The sequence below is a fragment of the Populus euphratica genome, unplaced genomic scaffold (assembly GCF_000495115.2).
Source record: "Populus euphratica unplaced genomic scaffold, PopEup_1.0 scaffold25.1, whole genome shotgun sequence".
Lineage (NCBI taxonomy): Eukaryota > Viridiplantae > Streptophyta > Magnoliopsida > Malpighiales > Salicaceae > Populus > Populus euphratica.
In genome coordinates this window covers 2,784,431-2,801,927 of record NW_011499851.1, presented here as the reverse complement: position 1 = coordinate 2,801,927, position 17,497 = coordinate 2,784,431, and the positions used below count along the sequence as shown (strand labels likewise).

General features: G+C 31.7%; 1 protein-coding gene across 3 annotated transcripts; it reads left to right on the top strand.

Annotated features, from left to right (window-relative positions):
- Window positions 1-1,875: 1,875 nt before the first annotated feature.
- Window positions 1,876-9,386, top strand: LOC105121607 (probable methyltransferase PMT14). Of its 3 annotated transcripts, none has more exons than XM_011020331.1 (7): window positions 1,876-2,025; window positions 3,157-3,818; window positions 4,517-4,727; window positions 5,964-6,246; window positions 7,036-7,422; window positions 8,174-8,251; window positions 8,820-9,386. In XM_011020331.1, exons 2-7 carry the CDS (start codon window positions 3,177-3,179, stop codon window positions 9,055-9,057), a joined length of 1,839 nt encoding a protein of 612 aa, XP_011018633.1. In that variant the 5' UTR covers window positions 1,876-2,025; window positions 3,157-3,176; the 3' UTR covers window positions 9,058-9,386. The 3 variants fall into 3 exon arrangements, with proteins under 3 accessions (XP_011018633.1, XP_011018632.1, XP_011018634.1); XM_011020330.1 differs by having other exon boundaries at window positions 1,876-2,065; XM_011020332.1 differs by lacking the exons at window positions 8,174-8,251; window positions 8,820-9,386 and adding an exon at window positions 7,498-7,714 and having other exon boundaries at window positions 1,877-2,065.
- Window positions 9,387-17,497: the final 8,111 nt, after the last annotated feature.

Genomic DNA, 17,497 nt, shown 5'->3' with positions numbered 1-17,497 from the left:
TTCAGTTCTTGTTTTATTTGATTATATACATGTATAAACTTTTTTTTTTAACCATAAAAACATGTCAAATAAACTTTCATTTTCAGTCATTATTCATGGTTTTTTTTTAATTCTTGTTTTATTTGATTATATGTATGTTTAAACTTTTTTTTTTAATCATAAAAACATGTCAAATAAACTTTCATATACACTTTTTTTATTTGAAAAAAATACGACAAAGCATGGCCAAGTATCTAGTTTACACGGAAATAATAACAACATCATCCAGTAGCTTCATTAAAATCTTGGACTTTTTAAAAAAATTAGCAAACGTTCAATTATTTTTTTGGCAGAATAACACTTTGTAAAGAACTTCTAGTGAAATAATATATCTTTACCTTGTGGAAAGCATAACCTTTACTAAATATTATTATTATTTTCAAGCGTAGTAAGATAACTTTCACGTTTAAAAAATATAATATTTAGTAAATCTCGCACTTTCCATTCACGACAAGTTAACATTAATTTTAACATAGACAAACTCACAGACTCCTCTTCCTCTCTCTTTAATTGTGTTTAAGGAAACCATAAGAAACTTTCTAGAATGTCATGTCATGGGATTCTTTTCATCAATTATTCTATATGATATAATGTTTTTTTAATGTTCTAAAATTCTGATTTACTTTGATGATATAATAGGTGACTGTATTAAAACAACTTGACTTCAAATCCATACTTTTTTTTTTATTATTAATATGGATATTCTAATTAATTTAAGTATATCTTAACTAATTTTATAAATTTTAAAAATAATAATTATATAAACAATATTATATCAGCAACTAAAGTTCTCCCGTAATCCATGTTGTTAATACAATAAGGGAATGCATAGCTTCCACAGCAAGCTTTGATAAATTTCCTTTAGCACAATTTGGATAAAAGCCAATAGCTTCCACTCAATTTCATTCAAATAGGAGATAATTAATGCCTAAAGAACAATTAATTAACAATTAATTGATGTTATTTCTTAATTCGTAATATCAATTAAAATTTTACTTTTCGGTCATGGCATTAATTAGTTTATAATTGTGACATTCAATATATGTCTGTAAAAATATGCTATCTCACCAATATTTTTTGGTTTTTTATATTTTTAATTCATCTTTTTCCCCCCTCTAATTTATGCGCTAATTGCTCAATTTATACAAAAATCTTTGGTTGAAGCTGGCAGAAGGATAATATTAGTGTGGCATGGTGGATGATGATGTTAGGATATGACACACTACCGAGGACTAAACGATACAAAATTGATAATAGAGGGATCAAATGCACCATTAACCGTAACTAGAATGAATCAATCAATGCGAGCTTTGATCTTGTATAATACAGTTACCAATATAGAAGGGTATTTGAAAGTATAATTGTTGTTGTTTTTTTTTAAAAAAATATTTAAAAATATATTAAAATAATATATTTTTATTTTTTTAAAAAATAATTTTGACATTAAAAAGTTTTAAAAATATTAATTTAAAATTTAAAATATTAAATATTTTTAAAATATAAAAATAAACCCAAACAAAACTGTAATCAGCGACTGCTCTCCAATCTCTTAACAACACACAGAATTGTAAACAATCAAGATAAAAGTTTTTGTATTTATTTAGGAGTGTGTTGTAATTATTTTTTAAAGTATTATATATTTAAAAATTTATTAAAATGTTATATATTTTTAATTTTTTAAAATTATTTTTTATATCAGTTGATTAAAATATCTAAAAATATTAAAAAATTATTAATTTAAAATAAAAAATAAATTTTTTTCTATTTTTTAAAAATATTTTTAAAATTATATTGTGTAACTTCCACTCTACCAGACCAGAGTCCCAGTGTGAATATTTATTCATGTACAAGCTCCTAAAATCCTGTCTTTTAATACTCCCTAGTCCCTACCCCCGCTTGCCTCTCTAATTGCACTGGGACACTTGAAAACCCAGATCTAGCACCATAGAGATAGAGAGAGGGAGCAAGGTTGCTTGTGAGTTTGAAGTAAGCTCTCATTTAAGAGCTAGCTAGATTTATCTTTCAGGTTTGAATCGTTTGATCCATTTCTCTACTTCTTTTACTCTTTTTTTATTCAGAAGTTCAATTCTTTTTGCTTAATGGGTTGGTGGAATGCTATCAAATGATCTCAGAAGTTCATGTCTTTTTGCTTGTTTTGCTCCTTTTTCTTTCTGGGTTTTTGAAATGCTTTCAAATGATGTTACTTTCTCTCCCTCTCCCTCTCTCTCGCTTCGTTTTGCTGATTTATGATCTTGTTGGGTTAAAGATGGTAACTTTGTTGTCAAATCTATTGCTTGACCATAAACGTTTAAGTCTTCTGTCCGTCTTCAATATAACCAGCTTTTAGGCCTATGAATCGCTGCAATAACTTTGAGAGTATCTTTTAGCTATTACAGCTTAAGAAATAAATCCAGACCTTTTAGACCCAGGAAGTGAATCGAAATTTCTTTTAGCTGCTAGTGTAACAATTCATGACAATAAATGACTTAATTTCTAAATCTAGATCCCAAATTCAGCACTAAGCGTTCAGCTGTTGTAACTTTTTGTGCTGTTTCTTTTAAGTTTGTTCTTTGATTCCGTGTCAATTAGCGATGACTAATTTGAGAGTTAGCTTTCCATGGAAGTAGATTTGTTTGTTTTCCAATTTTTGAGTTACTTCATGAATTCTATCGGAGACTGCTAATGTTAAAATTGCTAAAAACACTGGTCAGAGATTCTCGTGATACATTTTTTCTTATTAGTGGGCCTGAAGTAATATTAATTGAAGTAATTGATAAAAAAGAGCTTGAAATTTTTAAATGAGACAGCAATTGTATTTATTAATTGAAGTAAACCTGAAGTTAGCAATGATTTCACATGGAAGACAATCTATTTGTGATACGTGTTGAGATTAGTAGACATTTTATCAATCATATATGTAAACAATTTGAGTAAATTAAGAGTCATGCATTTGCCTTTTGAATGGCAGTAGGCATCTTAATCTACTGATAGTTTAAGCATATCTGCTGTCTTTCATGATAGATAAGTTCTGTCCTCTCACCTTTATTCTCTCCCATAAATGCTACATGGCAACTTAAATCTTCTTCTGACTATATTACATCTTATTGTGTGCTTCAGGGGATTCTCCCAACCACATCATGGGTACCAAGCATAGCTCCATGGGCTTCAAAACACAAAGCCCATTGTCTATATTCATTGTTATCTGTTTATGTTGTTTGTTTTACATCTTGGGAGCATGGCAGAAGAGTGGTTTTGGAAAAGGAGATGGCTTAGCTGTACAGATGACCAAGAAGACAGATTGCAATATCTTTACCGAGCTGAACTTTGAAACCCATCATAATTATGTTGAGATTATTGAGCCTTCTCAGCCAGAAGCCAAAATATTTAAGCCATGTCATGTTAAGTATACTGATTATACTCCTTGCCAAGAACAAGATCGAGCCATGAAATTTCCACGGGAGAATATGATATACCGGGAAAGGCATTGTCCTCCTGAAGAGGAAAAACTGCACTGTCTTATTCCAGCACCCAAAGGGTACAAGACCCCATTTCCTTGGCCTAAAGGACGTGATTATGTCCACTATGCTAATGTTCCTCATAAAAGTCTAACTGTGGAGAAGGCTGTTCAGAACTGGGTTCAATTTCAGGGTGATGTATTCAAATTTCCAGGAGGAGGAACCATGTTTCCTCAAGGTGCAGATGCATACATTGATGAACTTGCATCGGTGATCCCTATAGCAGATGGCTCTGTCAGAACAGCACTAGATACTGGTTGTGGGGTATGTTGATTGCTCTTATTATCAATATTTTCAATCAAGTTATAATCAACTCATGCATACGCAATTTTTATATAAATGTTCAGCTGCCTAGTAAGCTCAGAATTGAGCTCCTACCAGTGATTAGTCCGAACTTTTGGATAACTGTTTTGCTAATATCTCCATAGCTGTTGTCTTTTGTCTTGAGATATTTATCATGGGTGTGGAGCCACCTAAATACTGCTTGATAGTCCTGTAATGCTTTACTGGGTTGGATATTCCTCTATAGTTCAAGGGCTATCATGAATTCATCTTATCTGTAACCGGGCACTTGGTATTGTCCTTATTTGGATGCGATGGCCAAATAGGGGATGCCCACACCTCTTCAAAGGTTCTGATATCTTTATGCAGGTCCAATCTTGAGTCTCTAATGTTCCATAGTATATCCCTTGTTTTTCGGTGATTCTTTAAAGTACAAAAACCTCTTCACTATCTTGCTCATCTAATGTCATATGACCTGTCAGTTTTAGGATCTTAGGTTTTTTCTTTTTATGTGTTAATTACATGACAGTGGATAAAAAAATGTATCATTTGTTGCACCAGTGGTCCTAACATACTGCCCTCCTCCCCTTCCCCTCCATTCTCGCAAGCAGTCCATTCTTTTTAATGTTGGCTTCTTTTTATCATAAGTTGCAAAACTAATGAATGCGATGATCATATAGGTTGCAAGCTGGGGTGCATACCTGATGAAAAGAAATGTGTTGGCTATGTCATTTGCACCACGAGACAATCATGAAGCGCAGGTACAGTTTGCATTGGAGCGGGGAGTACCTGCTGTTATTGGGGTTCTAGGTTCAATACGTCTTCCTTTCCCATCAAGAGCCTTCGATATGGCCCAGTGCTCTCGATGTCTTATTCCATGGACTGCAAATGGTTAGTGCTACTGCTATTAATATCAGTGATGATTTTGTTTATATTTCTTAAAGCAAGAGGCTTCAGTGTTTCAGCTGATAGATGGAAAGCTTCAGTGTTTCAGCTGATAGATAGAAATATAAAAATTTTGGCATTAAGGATCCTTTTCAAGAAAATTATAAGTTTGCAAGAGTGATTGATGATTGAATGCTAATATATATAGCCATCTGACGACACTGTGTTTATCGCAGAAACTATATATGAAAGTAAAAACGTTCATGAAATGTGAACAAATCATTTCTAGTAAAAATTACTTACAAGTTCAAAATAAATAGAATTCTTTATGGTGCTTCTGAAGAATTAGGATTCTTTATGAATTAATATTGAAATTATGGTAGAAGTACCAAATCAAAAGAGGGCACTAAATTGTAAAACACAAAGAACAATAAGTCTGATCTGAAATTTTTACCAATGTTTATTTTGATTCACAAGTTCATTTTATTTGTTTTAAGATCTCTTAATGAGAGATACTTGCTGAAAAACAGCGGTAGAAAAAGAAAGTGGTTGGTTGTTATGATTGCGGGCATAAAAGTGATTAAGTTTGGTGCCCAAATGTTCTATTCAACTAGGGAAGTTGGATGATGTTGGTTATTGGCGTTTAAATTGGTCAAAAAAACAGATCGGGGCTTGGAAAAGACTTAGGGTCTTGGGTTGATTTTTCATTTTTTGATTGATTTTTGGCAACTTTAAGAGGACAAGTGAGTTTTTTGAGTTGTGTAGATTGTTTTTTATGTGTTTTCAAGTGAAAAATGGATTATTTGGTCCAAAAATTAAAGAATAGTTTTTGCCCACTTCAGCTGTCGGAAACTGGTCTAGCGAATTATGTGTCATTTGCCTCAACATATGATGTCGTCTGCACCCTTGATTAGAAAAAAATGAAAATAAAGTAAGGCCTGGGCAGGCCACCTACTAGGGGGCTAAGCAATGGGCCTGACCTTTTATGTCCTTTTTTTTTGGCACCTGAAAACAAACAATTAACACACTGCTTCACTAACTCCTGGTTTTTAAATGATATTATTAATTTTTTAAGATGGTACTCCACCAAAAGAATATTTCTCATTCTAGTTTAACTTTTACTTGTAACTTTTATGTTCAATTATCTGAAATTTAAGGTTTCGTGAACTGATTGTATTGAATAGATCTCTGTTCACCTGATGGAAGTTTACAACCTTTTAACATGTGGATTCCTGTATCCAGATGGAATGTTCTTGATGGAAGTTGACCGTGTCCTCAGACCTGGTGGATACTGGATCCTTTCTGGCCCGCCAATCAATTGGAAGACCTACTACCAGACATGGAAACGGTCTAAGGCTGATCTCCAAGCTGAGCAAAGAAGGATTGAAGAGCTGGCTGAAAGTCTTTGCTGGGAGAAAAAATATGAGAAGGGAGATATTGCCATCTTTAGGAAAAAAGTAAATGACAAAAACTGCCACAGGAAGTCTGCTAGTGTTTGTGAATCAAAAGATGCTGATGATGTCTGGTGAGTTTGCATGCAACTTGATTTGCTTGTATTTTATTATTCCTGATGGAGATCTTAACATCCAATTAGAAGATGAAAACATTAATTGTTTTGCTCATCGAGTATGATGTGATGTTGGAATGGTCATCGATTTTCCAAGTTCTCCATATTTACTTTTGAAAGATGGCATTGAGTGACGGTTTAAAAGGAAAAGAAGAAGGTCAAGAGTTTGCTTCCTTGTGTTCTATTTGGTTGAAATTTGGAGGGCTAGAAATAGAAGATTTTCGAAAGGGGAGGATATCCCATTTCAAGGTTAAAATTATCTCTTTTGAGATGTTTATAGTTGGGCTAGACAAAGTAGTACTAGGTTCACCCTAGTTTCATTTGTGGTTGTGGGTGAATCTTTGTGCAATGCCAAGGCTTAGTTTCACCCCGATTTGAATTCATACCAAGCATCTAAATTCGAAAATGTCTTATTAATGGTTGGACTAACAAGACACATATCTTGTGACATATGCTCAAAATAAGATAACCATGGACTGACTGAGTACTTGTAGGGGCCAAACATAAAATAAATAAATAAAATGATTGCAGGTAAACTTGCAGAAATAGTGTTTCGTTCTATGTGCCATTTTCAATTAAAGCATCCTTTTCTTCTTCTTTTATCCATTTCCATGGTGAACTAATCGGATTAGCCTTCTCTCAAGTGACCCCTTTGACAAAATTGAAGGTATCTCAGGCTATAATGGTCCTTGCAATTTCTATAATTAGCAATTTTTCCCTAATTCTTTCTTCTGTGATTTATTTTAGGTACAAGGAAATGGAAACTTGCAAAACTCCTCTCCCTAAAGTAACCAGTGCAAATGAAGTAGCAGGAGGGGTGTTAAAGAAATTTCCAGAGAGGCTTCATGCAGTTCCTCCTCAAATAGCCAAGGGACTTGTTGAGGGTGTCACAGCTGAATCTTTCGAGGAGGACAATAGACTTTTGAGAAAGCATCTACATGCTTATAAAAGGATCAATAAGTTGATTGGCACTACAAGATATCGGAACATCATGGATATGAATGCAAGGCTTGGGGGTTTTGCAGCAGCACTTGAATCCCCAAAATCTTGGGTGATGAATGTAGTTCCAACAATTGCTAAGAACACTTTAGGAGTTATTTATGAGAGAGGTTTAGTTGGAATTTATCATGACTGGTATGTCCTTTTGAATCTTATCTCTTTATTCCATGCTAATAGTGGTCTGATTTTTCCCTTTTGTTTAACATTTAGGTTATGCGATGTGCCTTAGCTCCCCTCCCTGGTGCAAGTAAAATCCAGTTTTCCTGGACTGTTAACACCAACAAACTTTGCCTCAAAATTAATACCCTTGAGCACTTATTTACAAGAAATCAATGCAGTTTGCTGATCATACTGGGATTTACTGAGAAAATGTAGCATGAGGCACCGTGCACCATGTTCATGAGAATTAGCTTATTTTATCGACTATGTCTTAAGTAGTTTTACTTGCTTGCAAAATTTTTGTTTTCCTTTGAGAAAAACATTTAGTTCATTTTTTTGTAGAGAATTCATTTTTCTAATTGATACTTTTGGTGCTGCTGTCTATCAAATTCCTTGCAACTCATTAACCACCAGTATGTCATGGCAATTGAGTTGAGTTCTTCTTATCCTCAATAGATGAGAATACCAAATACCAGAAGGTAACTAAATAGAAAATAGGAGTGTAAAAGAGAGAATGTGAGGCTCTTATGATTATTCTCAAGCAAAATGCCTATGACAGTGCAAATGGCAAAGACGTTGAGAATCACAAGCCATTTCTTACCCCTTAAAATTCCATCTCTTAAATGAAATACATTGATAGATGAACCTGAGAATTTCACTGTTGAAACCTAACAAGGTCATTGCTTTGAAATCCTCATGACATTTTCATTTTTTTGTCTTCTTTCAGGTGTGAAGGGTTCTCAACATACCCGAGGACATATGACTTTATCCATGCTAATGGTGTCTTTAGTTTGTACCAGAACAAGTAAGCCTCATCTCCATCATCATCTTCTCCCTGCAGGACACAAATTGGGTCAAATTTCAGTAATTTCAAATGATTGCTCATGAATAAATCACATAATTTATTGTTCACGAAGGAATCACAGAATTTTATTTAATTTGCCAGTAAGAAATCGATAATATACCCGAGGTCAGAGGACATATGACGGTCGCGTGATGCATTTTATGTCCATGCTAATGAGCTTTTCTTTTGCTTAACATACAGTCTGAGCACAAGTTGTGCATTTAACTTAAATAGATGTCATGAAATCCATATCTTCTACTTTTCTTACATAAATCTGCTTTAAAAATCTGATAGACAGCTCTCGACTCTGATATTCAAAATATTGATTTGGTGATTTCAAGAGCTGGTCATTTCAGTTGTAGTTTGCAACATGACTAAAACCTTCTAATTTAAAAGTCAAATAGTGAATATCTTTGGGTATATATAATAGAAGTTGGACCTGTCTAGTGTCAGCTAAGAGTTTTCAGCTTGTCATCCCACTCTGAGCATCACTGATTTCTAATATAATGTACCTGAATGATTGAAACAGGTGTAATCTGGAAGACATCCTTCTGGAAATGGATCGAATATTGCGGCCTGAAGGGACAGTAATCTTCCGAGATGAAGTTGATGTTCTGAACAAGGTCAAGAAAATTACTGGAGGAATGAGATGGGATACGAAAATGATGGACCACGAGGATGGTCCCCTAGTACCTGAGAAGATACTGGTGGCTGTTAAGCAGTATTGGGTTGGTGGAACAGGAAACAGCACATCAAGTGATCGATGATCCGGCTGTCATTGTTTTCAATGCAAGAACATGCCAGCAATTACAATGCTAAACAAGTGATTAACTGCTCGACTGGGATATTGCAGAACTGAAGGGTTCCGATTTCTAGAGATGGCAGAATGCAAGTTACTAATCTGTTACTGGTGAAGTGGAAGCATATGCTCGAGTTGGCGAATTATCAAGATTCAAGAATGCGATACTGATGACACGAAGGACGTCCCTTTCAATCAAATATTTTATTTTATTTTTAGTTAACCACAGCGAATATTCAGTAAATTATATTCTTCTAATTCATATGGATTCTCCATTTTACAAAGTTTTATTCTTCTGCTCTCCTCTCCTTTTTCCTCATGGGCAATGCAATGCAAACCTGTGATTTTGCAGGTGCTCAGGAGATTGGATTCATTGTTCTCTCTAACTCATGCTGCGTGGCTCTAATGGAGCAGCAGGCAGCATTAAATGCAACTGAATTTAATTGGCTACCCAAGTAATGGCTGGAAAGATTTTCCTGTGAGGTAGGTGAAATGTTTGGGATGATATATGGGTCCATTGCTGTCTGTGGGTGCCCTGTAAAGCACAGCTCCAAGAAAGGGTGGTTGGTGCCACTGATAAATGAGAGAGACCATCAACATTCCGACATGCTTACCTGGAAGATCAAGGTCACTAGCCCTATCTCCCCTTGGTGGCCGACAAGTGGAGAAGCCAACAAGCATCTACGTGTCGCTGAATCAACTATGTAGGATCTGGGAGTTGGCCATGTTAGTAGAGCTTGCCAAGGAGGCCAGCAAGCCGAGACCTGGCCTAAAGTGGAGCCTGGGTCACTTTTCATGCCACGTAGATGATAAAATGGTAACATCAATCACACTCACACAGTTGACTCATGAACTGCCGAGTTTCATGACCATACCAGGATTTTTCATCAGACAAAGTTTCTGTTTGGTAATGTTTTTTAAATGCGGTTAAGTAAATTTTGAGATTTTTTTTGAAAAAAAAATATTTTATATGATTTAGGATTGCTAAAAATATTTTTTAAAAAATAAAAAAATATTATTTTAACATATTTTTAAATAAAAAACAATCCGAATATCTTAACTGGGAGCCAGCCATCTGTGGAGTCGAGTTTCCAGATTTTATAAAATTACATGTAGAGAATACTTTGAGAGGTGTGTTTTAGGGGAACTGTGGTATCTATGTTGTGAGAAGAAAAACAATATATTTATATATTAACGGAATATAAATACCATAAAACAAATCATCAACACTTGTTTTTACTTGGCATTCAATCTCATGAAACATGACTATAGTTTCATATCAAGTTGTTATGACCATTAGTTGACTATTTTTCATCAGCTATCATAGCCCGTTGGTAAGAGCCATTATTAAGTATTATAACTCCTTGGCGGGCCATTAGAACTAGTTCTAGTGTTGAGGTCTCCATCGCTAGATATCATTACTTTATTCATAGTCACACGAGAGTCATTATGCAACCTTTTATGTATTCATTTCAAAACATTTTCTTTTATAAATTAGTTTATAAAATATTCTTACAAAAATTCCATACCATGCATTCATAAACATCACATATAAACAAATTAATCTAAACATAGGAATTGCTTGATCTTGTTTTATAACATGTAATTAATTTAGTAGATGAAAAATGCACAATTCAAAAAATATCTATTATATTTAAAAATTATAGCGGAGATCTAAAATCTTAGCCTAAAAACCCTATTCGCAAGCATGAGCATGTAACCCAATAAAATCCCTTCAACATTTAATTACTATAATTTATCAATTGCATACTAATCTAATAAATCAATCATATCTCCTTAAATTTGTTTTTTCCACATAAAATTCAAGTAAAAAACTATATTTATTTAAATAATTTTTAGGTCAAACAGAAGAATTTATCAAATACTTAAATTGATAACTTCAAACTTATTATTAACCTAGTATCTAATAAATCAATCATATCTCCTTAAATATAATTTTTATACCATTAAATGACCACCTGGCACTTCTAATTTATCTTATCTTATCTTGAAAAATCTTTTTAAATATAATTTTATTATTATTATTATCTCGAAATCAAGAGAACATAATGTTACCTGAATCCTCCATGATGAATTCACTGATCTGTAATGGTGAATAAACGATCCCAAGAATATTCGGTATAGGAAATGACATTTGTTTTCATGTACACGTCGAGGGAGAGCTAACCAGTTCTGGGAGTGATCGATCAAATCATGCCAAGCAGCCGAGAATCTTTACACGGCTCATCATCTCGAGGACCACCAGCCATTTCTCAACGACAACACGGCCTCCGACAAAGAGATCTTATCTGATGGGACCCACTCCATGAATTCTGTGGGCTTGTAAACCGTGTGCATCGGCTTAACAAAAGATGTTTTTATCAATTATTGTCTTCCATTGAGGTTGAATGTTGAGGCAGGGTTTGATTTTGTGGTTGGTAGTGTTTTTAAAAGTTTTAATTTTTTTATTTTTTTAAATTAATATATTCTTAGATAATTATAATATATTAATTTTAAAAAATAAAAAATATTAATTTAATATATTTTAAAATAAAAAATACTTTAATAAATAACTTATAACAAAATTTAAAATACCAATCATTTCAGTGATCTTATCAACTAATATAAAACTACACATTAAAAAATAAATTCAATTAACATGTTTATGTTGAAAAATAAATTAAATTTACAAGTTTCGAATGAAATAAGACTCATATATCTTAAATTAAGCTATTAAGTGTCTTCCTTTCCTTCTTAATTTTTGACTTTATAACAGTATAAATTAACAAATGCAATGAATCGTACTGCGTGAGTCGATGATTTCACGTCATTTACGTTCTTTTCCAAGTTTGTTTTGTACTATAGTTCTTATTGTTTTTTAAATAATTTTTTTATTTTTAAATATATATTAATAATATTTTTATTTTAAAAAGTTATTTTTAATATTAACATATTAAAATAATTTGAAAATACAAAAAATATATTAATTTAAAATAAATAAAAAAAATTAATTTTTTTAAAATTACATTTAAAATATAAAAACAAACAAAAAAAAAGTTGCGAGGTTTAAATTGTTAAGATCCGTTTATATATCTATCTACTCTTTCGTAAAGAATTAGTAAAATCCTTGTACGGATTAACTTTTTTGAAAATTCATAAAAAGTTGAGTGTAAAAATCAATTTATATAAAAACTAATGTAAAATTATCCGCACAAATCCATATGATCTCCGACCAGGTATCTCATTTTTTTTCTCCTCGTTTATAATATTCCCCCCGAAAGGTTACAATTTTGTACCAATACAACTTTTAATATCACAAACTTTATATTATTTTATAACCTTCAACTTTTCATATTTTTATGTACGATCAAGCAGAGCACAATCTATTTCTGAAAAAATAAAATAAAAAATTTAAAGGTGGTAGTTTAATTCTAAATTCCATACCTTATTTACCTATTTATCCATTTCATTTATTTTAATATATAACATTAATAACAAAATTACCATGCAATACTAATTTTACATTTATTCTAATATTTATTTATCTATTGCATTTATTTTAATAAATTTCTGAGTCGGCCACCATTTCTACGAGTGGGCTGTTATAATTACATACACAATTAATCTTCCACAAAATAATGCTAATTATGATGACTAGGGCATTAATATCATGTTTTGTTTTTGTTAATCAGGATTTGTTAAATGGTTAACTACTTAATTAGGATTTTCTTTTGTTTAGGACTATTTACGTGAGAAATAATATTTGTTTTGAGAAATTCGGAACAATTAAACTCTGGATAGCACTCATAATTAACGACCCCTCAAGAGTTTCTAATTATCTATTTTATAAAAGTCTGATTCCTGCACGCTCCACTTAAAATTCTCAATTTTAAAGACCAAATTCCAGTCGGCCGCCACCAGCGATTTGGATTGTGCGTAACCCCAGGAGATTTTGTTAGCCATTTAAACTAAATCCAAGGTTTTAAGCTAGCCATTTTAAATATTATAGTCGACGAGCAATCTTCGAATTAATTTAGAACTAGGCAGCCAATGACAGTGAAGAGAGATCCACACGTATCCCTATATTAATTTGTTACATCTTCATATCATTGGTTAAAAAAATCACATATATATATAGATGTGCCATAGATTGAGTTTGTTCCTTTTCTAATTAATTATTGATTTTTATAATTATAATTATATTATAGAAAAATAATCTAAAATCTCATGTGTTAATCATGATAAAACTTTCTTTTTTTCATACTATAAAAAAACTAAAATCTACATCTCTAATCAACACTAATTTAAAATAACATAAAATTTCTTGCATTTTAATAACCCAGGAAGCAAGAAAACACGGTCTTTATCTTTTATCTTTTCAACCAAAATCCATTTTTCCTCTCTTAAAATTCCCTAAATTCTTAGGGTTTTTTCAATATGACAGATTACGAGAGAAATAGCCTAAACACACTTGGTTTCCCTGATCTTCCTAGATTGAAACAATGCCATCAAAGCTTAAATCCGGGTCTTGTTCAATTCTTTGTAATTCTGGACAGGAAAAGTAGTAACTTTTAATGCGATATGAATCAGGCATTCTTTGTTCCTCGGTTTCTGGGTTGGTTTTGTTGTTTGAGGACCTGGAAATTTTCTGCAGATAAAGCAAGCTTTACAATGAACGTAGCTTGCAGCCTGGTGTTAAGATAGCCGAGTCGTAGCTTTGCCTTGCTTCTCTCTCACTTGCGCGTTTAATAATGATGGATTTTTGGTGAACAACGGTAGAAGTAGCAAAGCTTGAAATCTGATATGGTTGTTGTGGTGGCCATGGCTGATGAGCTTTTTGACGAACAACGGTGGTAGTGGCAAAGCTTAAATCTGATTTGTTTGTTGTGGAGGCCATGGTGAATATCGTTTTCTCCTGGCCATGATTGGAGTGGTGACTGATAATATAGTTGGTTTGAGTAGTAAAATAATTACAATGAAAACCCATATCATCTTAAATATTTTTTATCGATCGAGTTAGTACATTTCCGATTCAGAATCTAAATTTACGTTTGCCAGCTTAACTTTGATGCTGACGACTCAGACCAAAGAAGAATCACAACTGAGAAGTGGGAACCATAATGATGATAATCAGCCAATTCGACCACGTTTTGAAGACTTTTTTGTACGTGTAGTTCAAGATAAGATAAAGTTCTGACGCCATCTAATCCGTGCTGTACATGCATGAATGAAGAAAGAGTGCTGTAGCAGTTTGCCCATCAAGCGACGACTAATCTACATGGCCTGTATAATTCCGATAAGAGCAAAGCGAAAAACACAAACCTAACAAGTGATAATAATGTACTCATAAATAAGAATTTGTGGTTCTCGAGTAAAGCAGGGGTTTGGTTTCTACGTGTCTTAATTAATCCATCATTCAGCCACAGCAACGAGGAAAGTGATCGGTTATTTGGGGTGCTCGTGCTTTGAATATAACTGGGAATTGACAAAGCCCTGTCTAGATTGAAAATCGAATAGCCCTGTGAAGTTTTGAATTCCAACGAGGAGGAATAGATGGGTAGACAAGGATCTAGCGAGGGATCCTGTGGGGCTCGCCACTACAGAGAGAAGATGGCGAAGACAGGACTAGTAAGCTTTGATATTATTGTCAACAAGCTATCAAGCCTTTTCGCGTCAGTGGTGGGTGCATTTTCCTATGCCTCAGGTACTGTAGGGTCGTGCTGTCGTGGGTTACGTCTAAATTAAAATAATTTATTTCACCTTGAATCGTCTCCCATGACACTATTTGACCTCTCAGGTAAGACTATTCATCTTGGTTTTTTAGTCTTTTTATTATTTTTTAAATTTAGTCAGCAATTTTATTTTATTTTATTTTATTCTTGTGCACTGCATTATTTTACATTTTAACATGAAACTTGTTTTTATTATCTTTCCATGAGATTCTCGGGGTGCAAAAGGTGTCCTCGTAATTAGTTGATGTTCATTTAAAAAAATATGAATTATTCAAAACATGTGGTTTCTTTTCTTCTTTTGTTTAAGATTTTGTCAAACTTTATTTTTTTAATCTTGATAGTGAGAAAGTTATTCATTTCGATTAAAAACTTTATTTTCCTTGAGAAAGTGATAAAAAATAATAAATAAAAGAGAAAATATTCTATTAGTCTTGTTATGACAATCAAAATAATTAATTTTGATTGTTAATTATTTGTTCTAATAAAAATATTTTAAAAAATAAATTGGGTTTTATTTATATTTTCTGATTTAGTTGGTCTTCGATTTCTTGAGTTATTTTTAAGAAAATCTGGTACAGGTGTGGGTTTCTAAGCCAAGGCTCTGGGCTAGGTTTCTAGGCCCAAGCACACCTAAGCTTTTCAATTACAACTGAGCTTTTCAATTACAACCATAAACGTGCTAGGCTACCAAGCACGCACGCTTCATATTTTTTTTTTAATTTAAATTTATTTATCAATTAATAATACATTTTAGATATTATTTTGTTAAAAAAAATTTAATGTTTAATTTTCTTTTGAATAAAAGTATAAAAATATTTTTATAATATTAAAAAACTTTATAAGATTATTATTTTAATTTTTTATTATTATACAATTAAATTTAAATAATTTTAAAAAATAATATTATTATGTTAACTATGTTAATGACTCAAATTGGATGTTTAATAGATTAAATCAAATTGATTTATGTAAATTAAAAATATTTTTATTTTAATATTTTAATAAAAAAAGGATTTACTTTGTATATATTAAATTAATTAAAATTTTAATTGCAAATAAAAATAAAAATTAATAACATTTCAATTTTTTTTTACATTGATTTTTTTTTATCCAACCTATAATGAATTACCTATTGATAATACGAGACAACATATCTAGCTTCCTTTCTTTTTGAGAAATTAAATTAACGCTGATCTGAAACAGAAAACTCCTTCGATGCAACTTCCGTTCTTGCCAGAGGCAACGCATCTGTTCAAATATCTTGTACAAGTAAAATTAAATTATGAATTTACTCTGATTTAAATATTTATTATTGTATTTAAAAGGTTATTTAAAAATGTAATAATAATTTTTTTTCAAAATGCTTGTTGTTAAGAAAAAATAACAATAATATTGTTTTATTTTTCATTTTTTCGATGCCAACTCATCAAAGCTATTTAAAAACATTACAAAAATTAATTTAAACAAAAAAAATAAATTTTAATGAAAGATAAGTTAAAACTCACTCCTAAATAATATTTTAAAAATAATTAAAATGTACATGCAGAATTTTTTTAATTAAAAACCATGATAAAAAAATGAGAAATAATTTTTTTGTTAAGTTTTTTCACAACTCCTTGATTTTATTTTGTTAAATATTTATCAAAAACATGTAATTTTTGCATTTATACTGAATAAAAAAATCAATTGATATGAGTAACCCATGTCAATTTACTCGACTCGTGACCTGGGAGCTGCTTGCGATTAAACTCTGGGCTAGATTTGAAAACCATGATAAAAAAAGATAAGGACCTAATTTTTTTTAAAAAATAATTTTAAAACCCATTGATTTTTTTAAAATAATATTATTTTTATATATTTATAAAATAAAAAAATTTAATTGTTCAAGAAACCTGGCCAACCGACTTGACGTGTGACCTAAAACTTACGTATAGATCAATCTTCTTGCCAGGTTTAAAAACCATAATAATAAAAAAAAAAGTCACAACTTCTTTGTGAACTTTTTTTTTAAAACCCATTTATTTTAAAATCTAAGAATATTTTAGTAATCTCACCGTGCTAAAAAAATATCAAACCAAAAAAGCCCTCTCCCAAGTAAATTGAAAGTCGGCTTTCAAGGGTATTTTGAACTTTACAGTCTGCAGTCAAGAGGGGAAAGGCATATATACCATTTATCAATGCTAAATACCGAATACATCTCATGAAAGAAATTCAAGAATACCCTAAAAACCAGCCCATATATTTCTCTTTCAAGTACAGTATGGCTGGTGACAATTACCAAAAATAAGTTTTTTTTATTATTTTTGGTTTTCCACCGAATTCTCATTTTCTTTCAAATGATTCATCCAATAATTCATTTTTTTCAATATAACTAATTTCTAGTTTTTTATTTTCTTTTAAAAAATATTTAATTTAAAATTGTTTTGGTTTTTTTTATAAAAATCAAACTAAATTTTAACAGAGTTATACTTTCAAACTAATTGGATGGCATCAAAACAAGTTGATTTTTACACAATGAAATTTAAAACTCATCTTAGCAAGAGGTTGATCTAATAGGTCATTACGAGCGCAAGTTGTGCCGATTTACATGACATTGTCAAGAAGTTCCTTGCAACAGTCCAGGGCAACTTACTAGTTATATCTATTTATGTATTTTTTTAAAAAAATTATTATTAT

Bases quoted from the DNA above. Each gene is read 5' to 3' on its own strand.
- LOC105121607 (XM_011020331.1), top strand. From the start codon at position 3,177: ATGGGTACCAAGCATAGCTCCATGGGCTTCAAAACACAAAGCCCATTG. The intron at 3,819-4,516 runs GTATGTTGATTG...ATGATCATATAG, and splicing joins CACTAGATACTGGTTGTGGG to GTTGCAAGCTGGGGTGCATA. The intron at 8,252-8,819 runs GTAAGCCTCATC...TGATTGAAACAG, and splicing joins TTTAGTTTGTACCAGAACAA to GTGTAATCTGGAAGACATCC.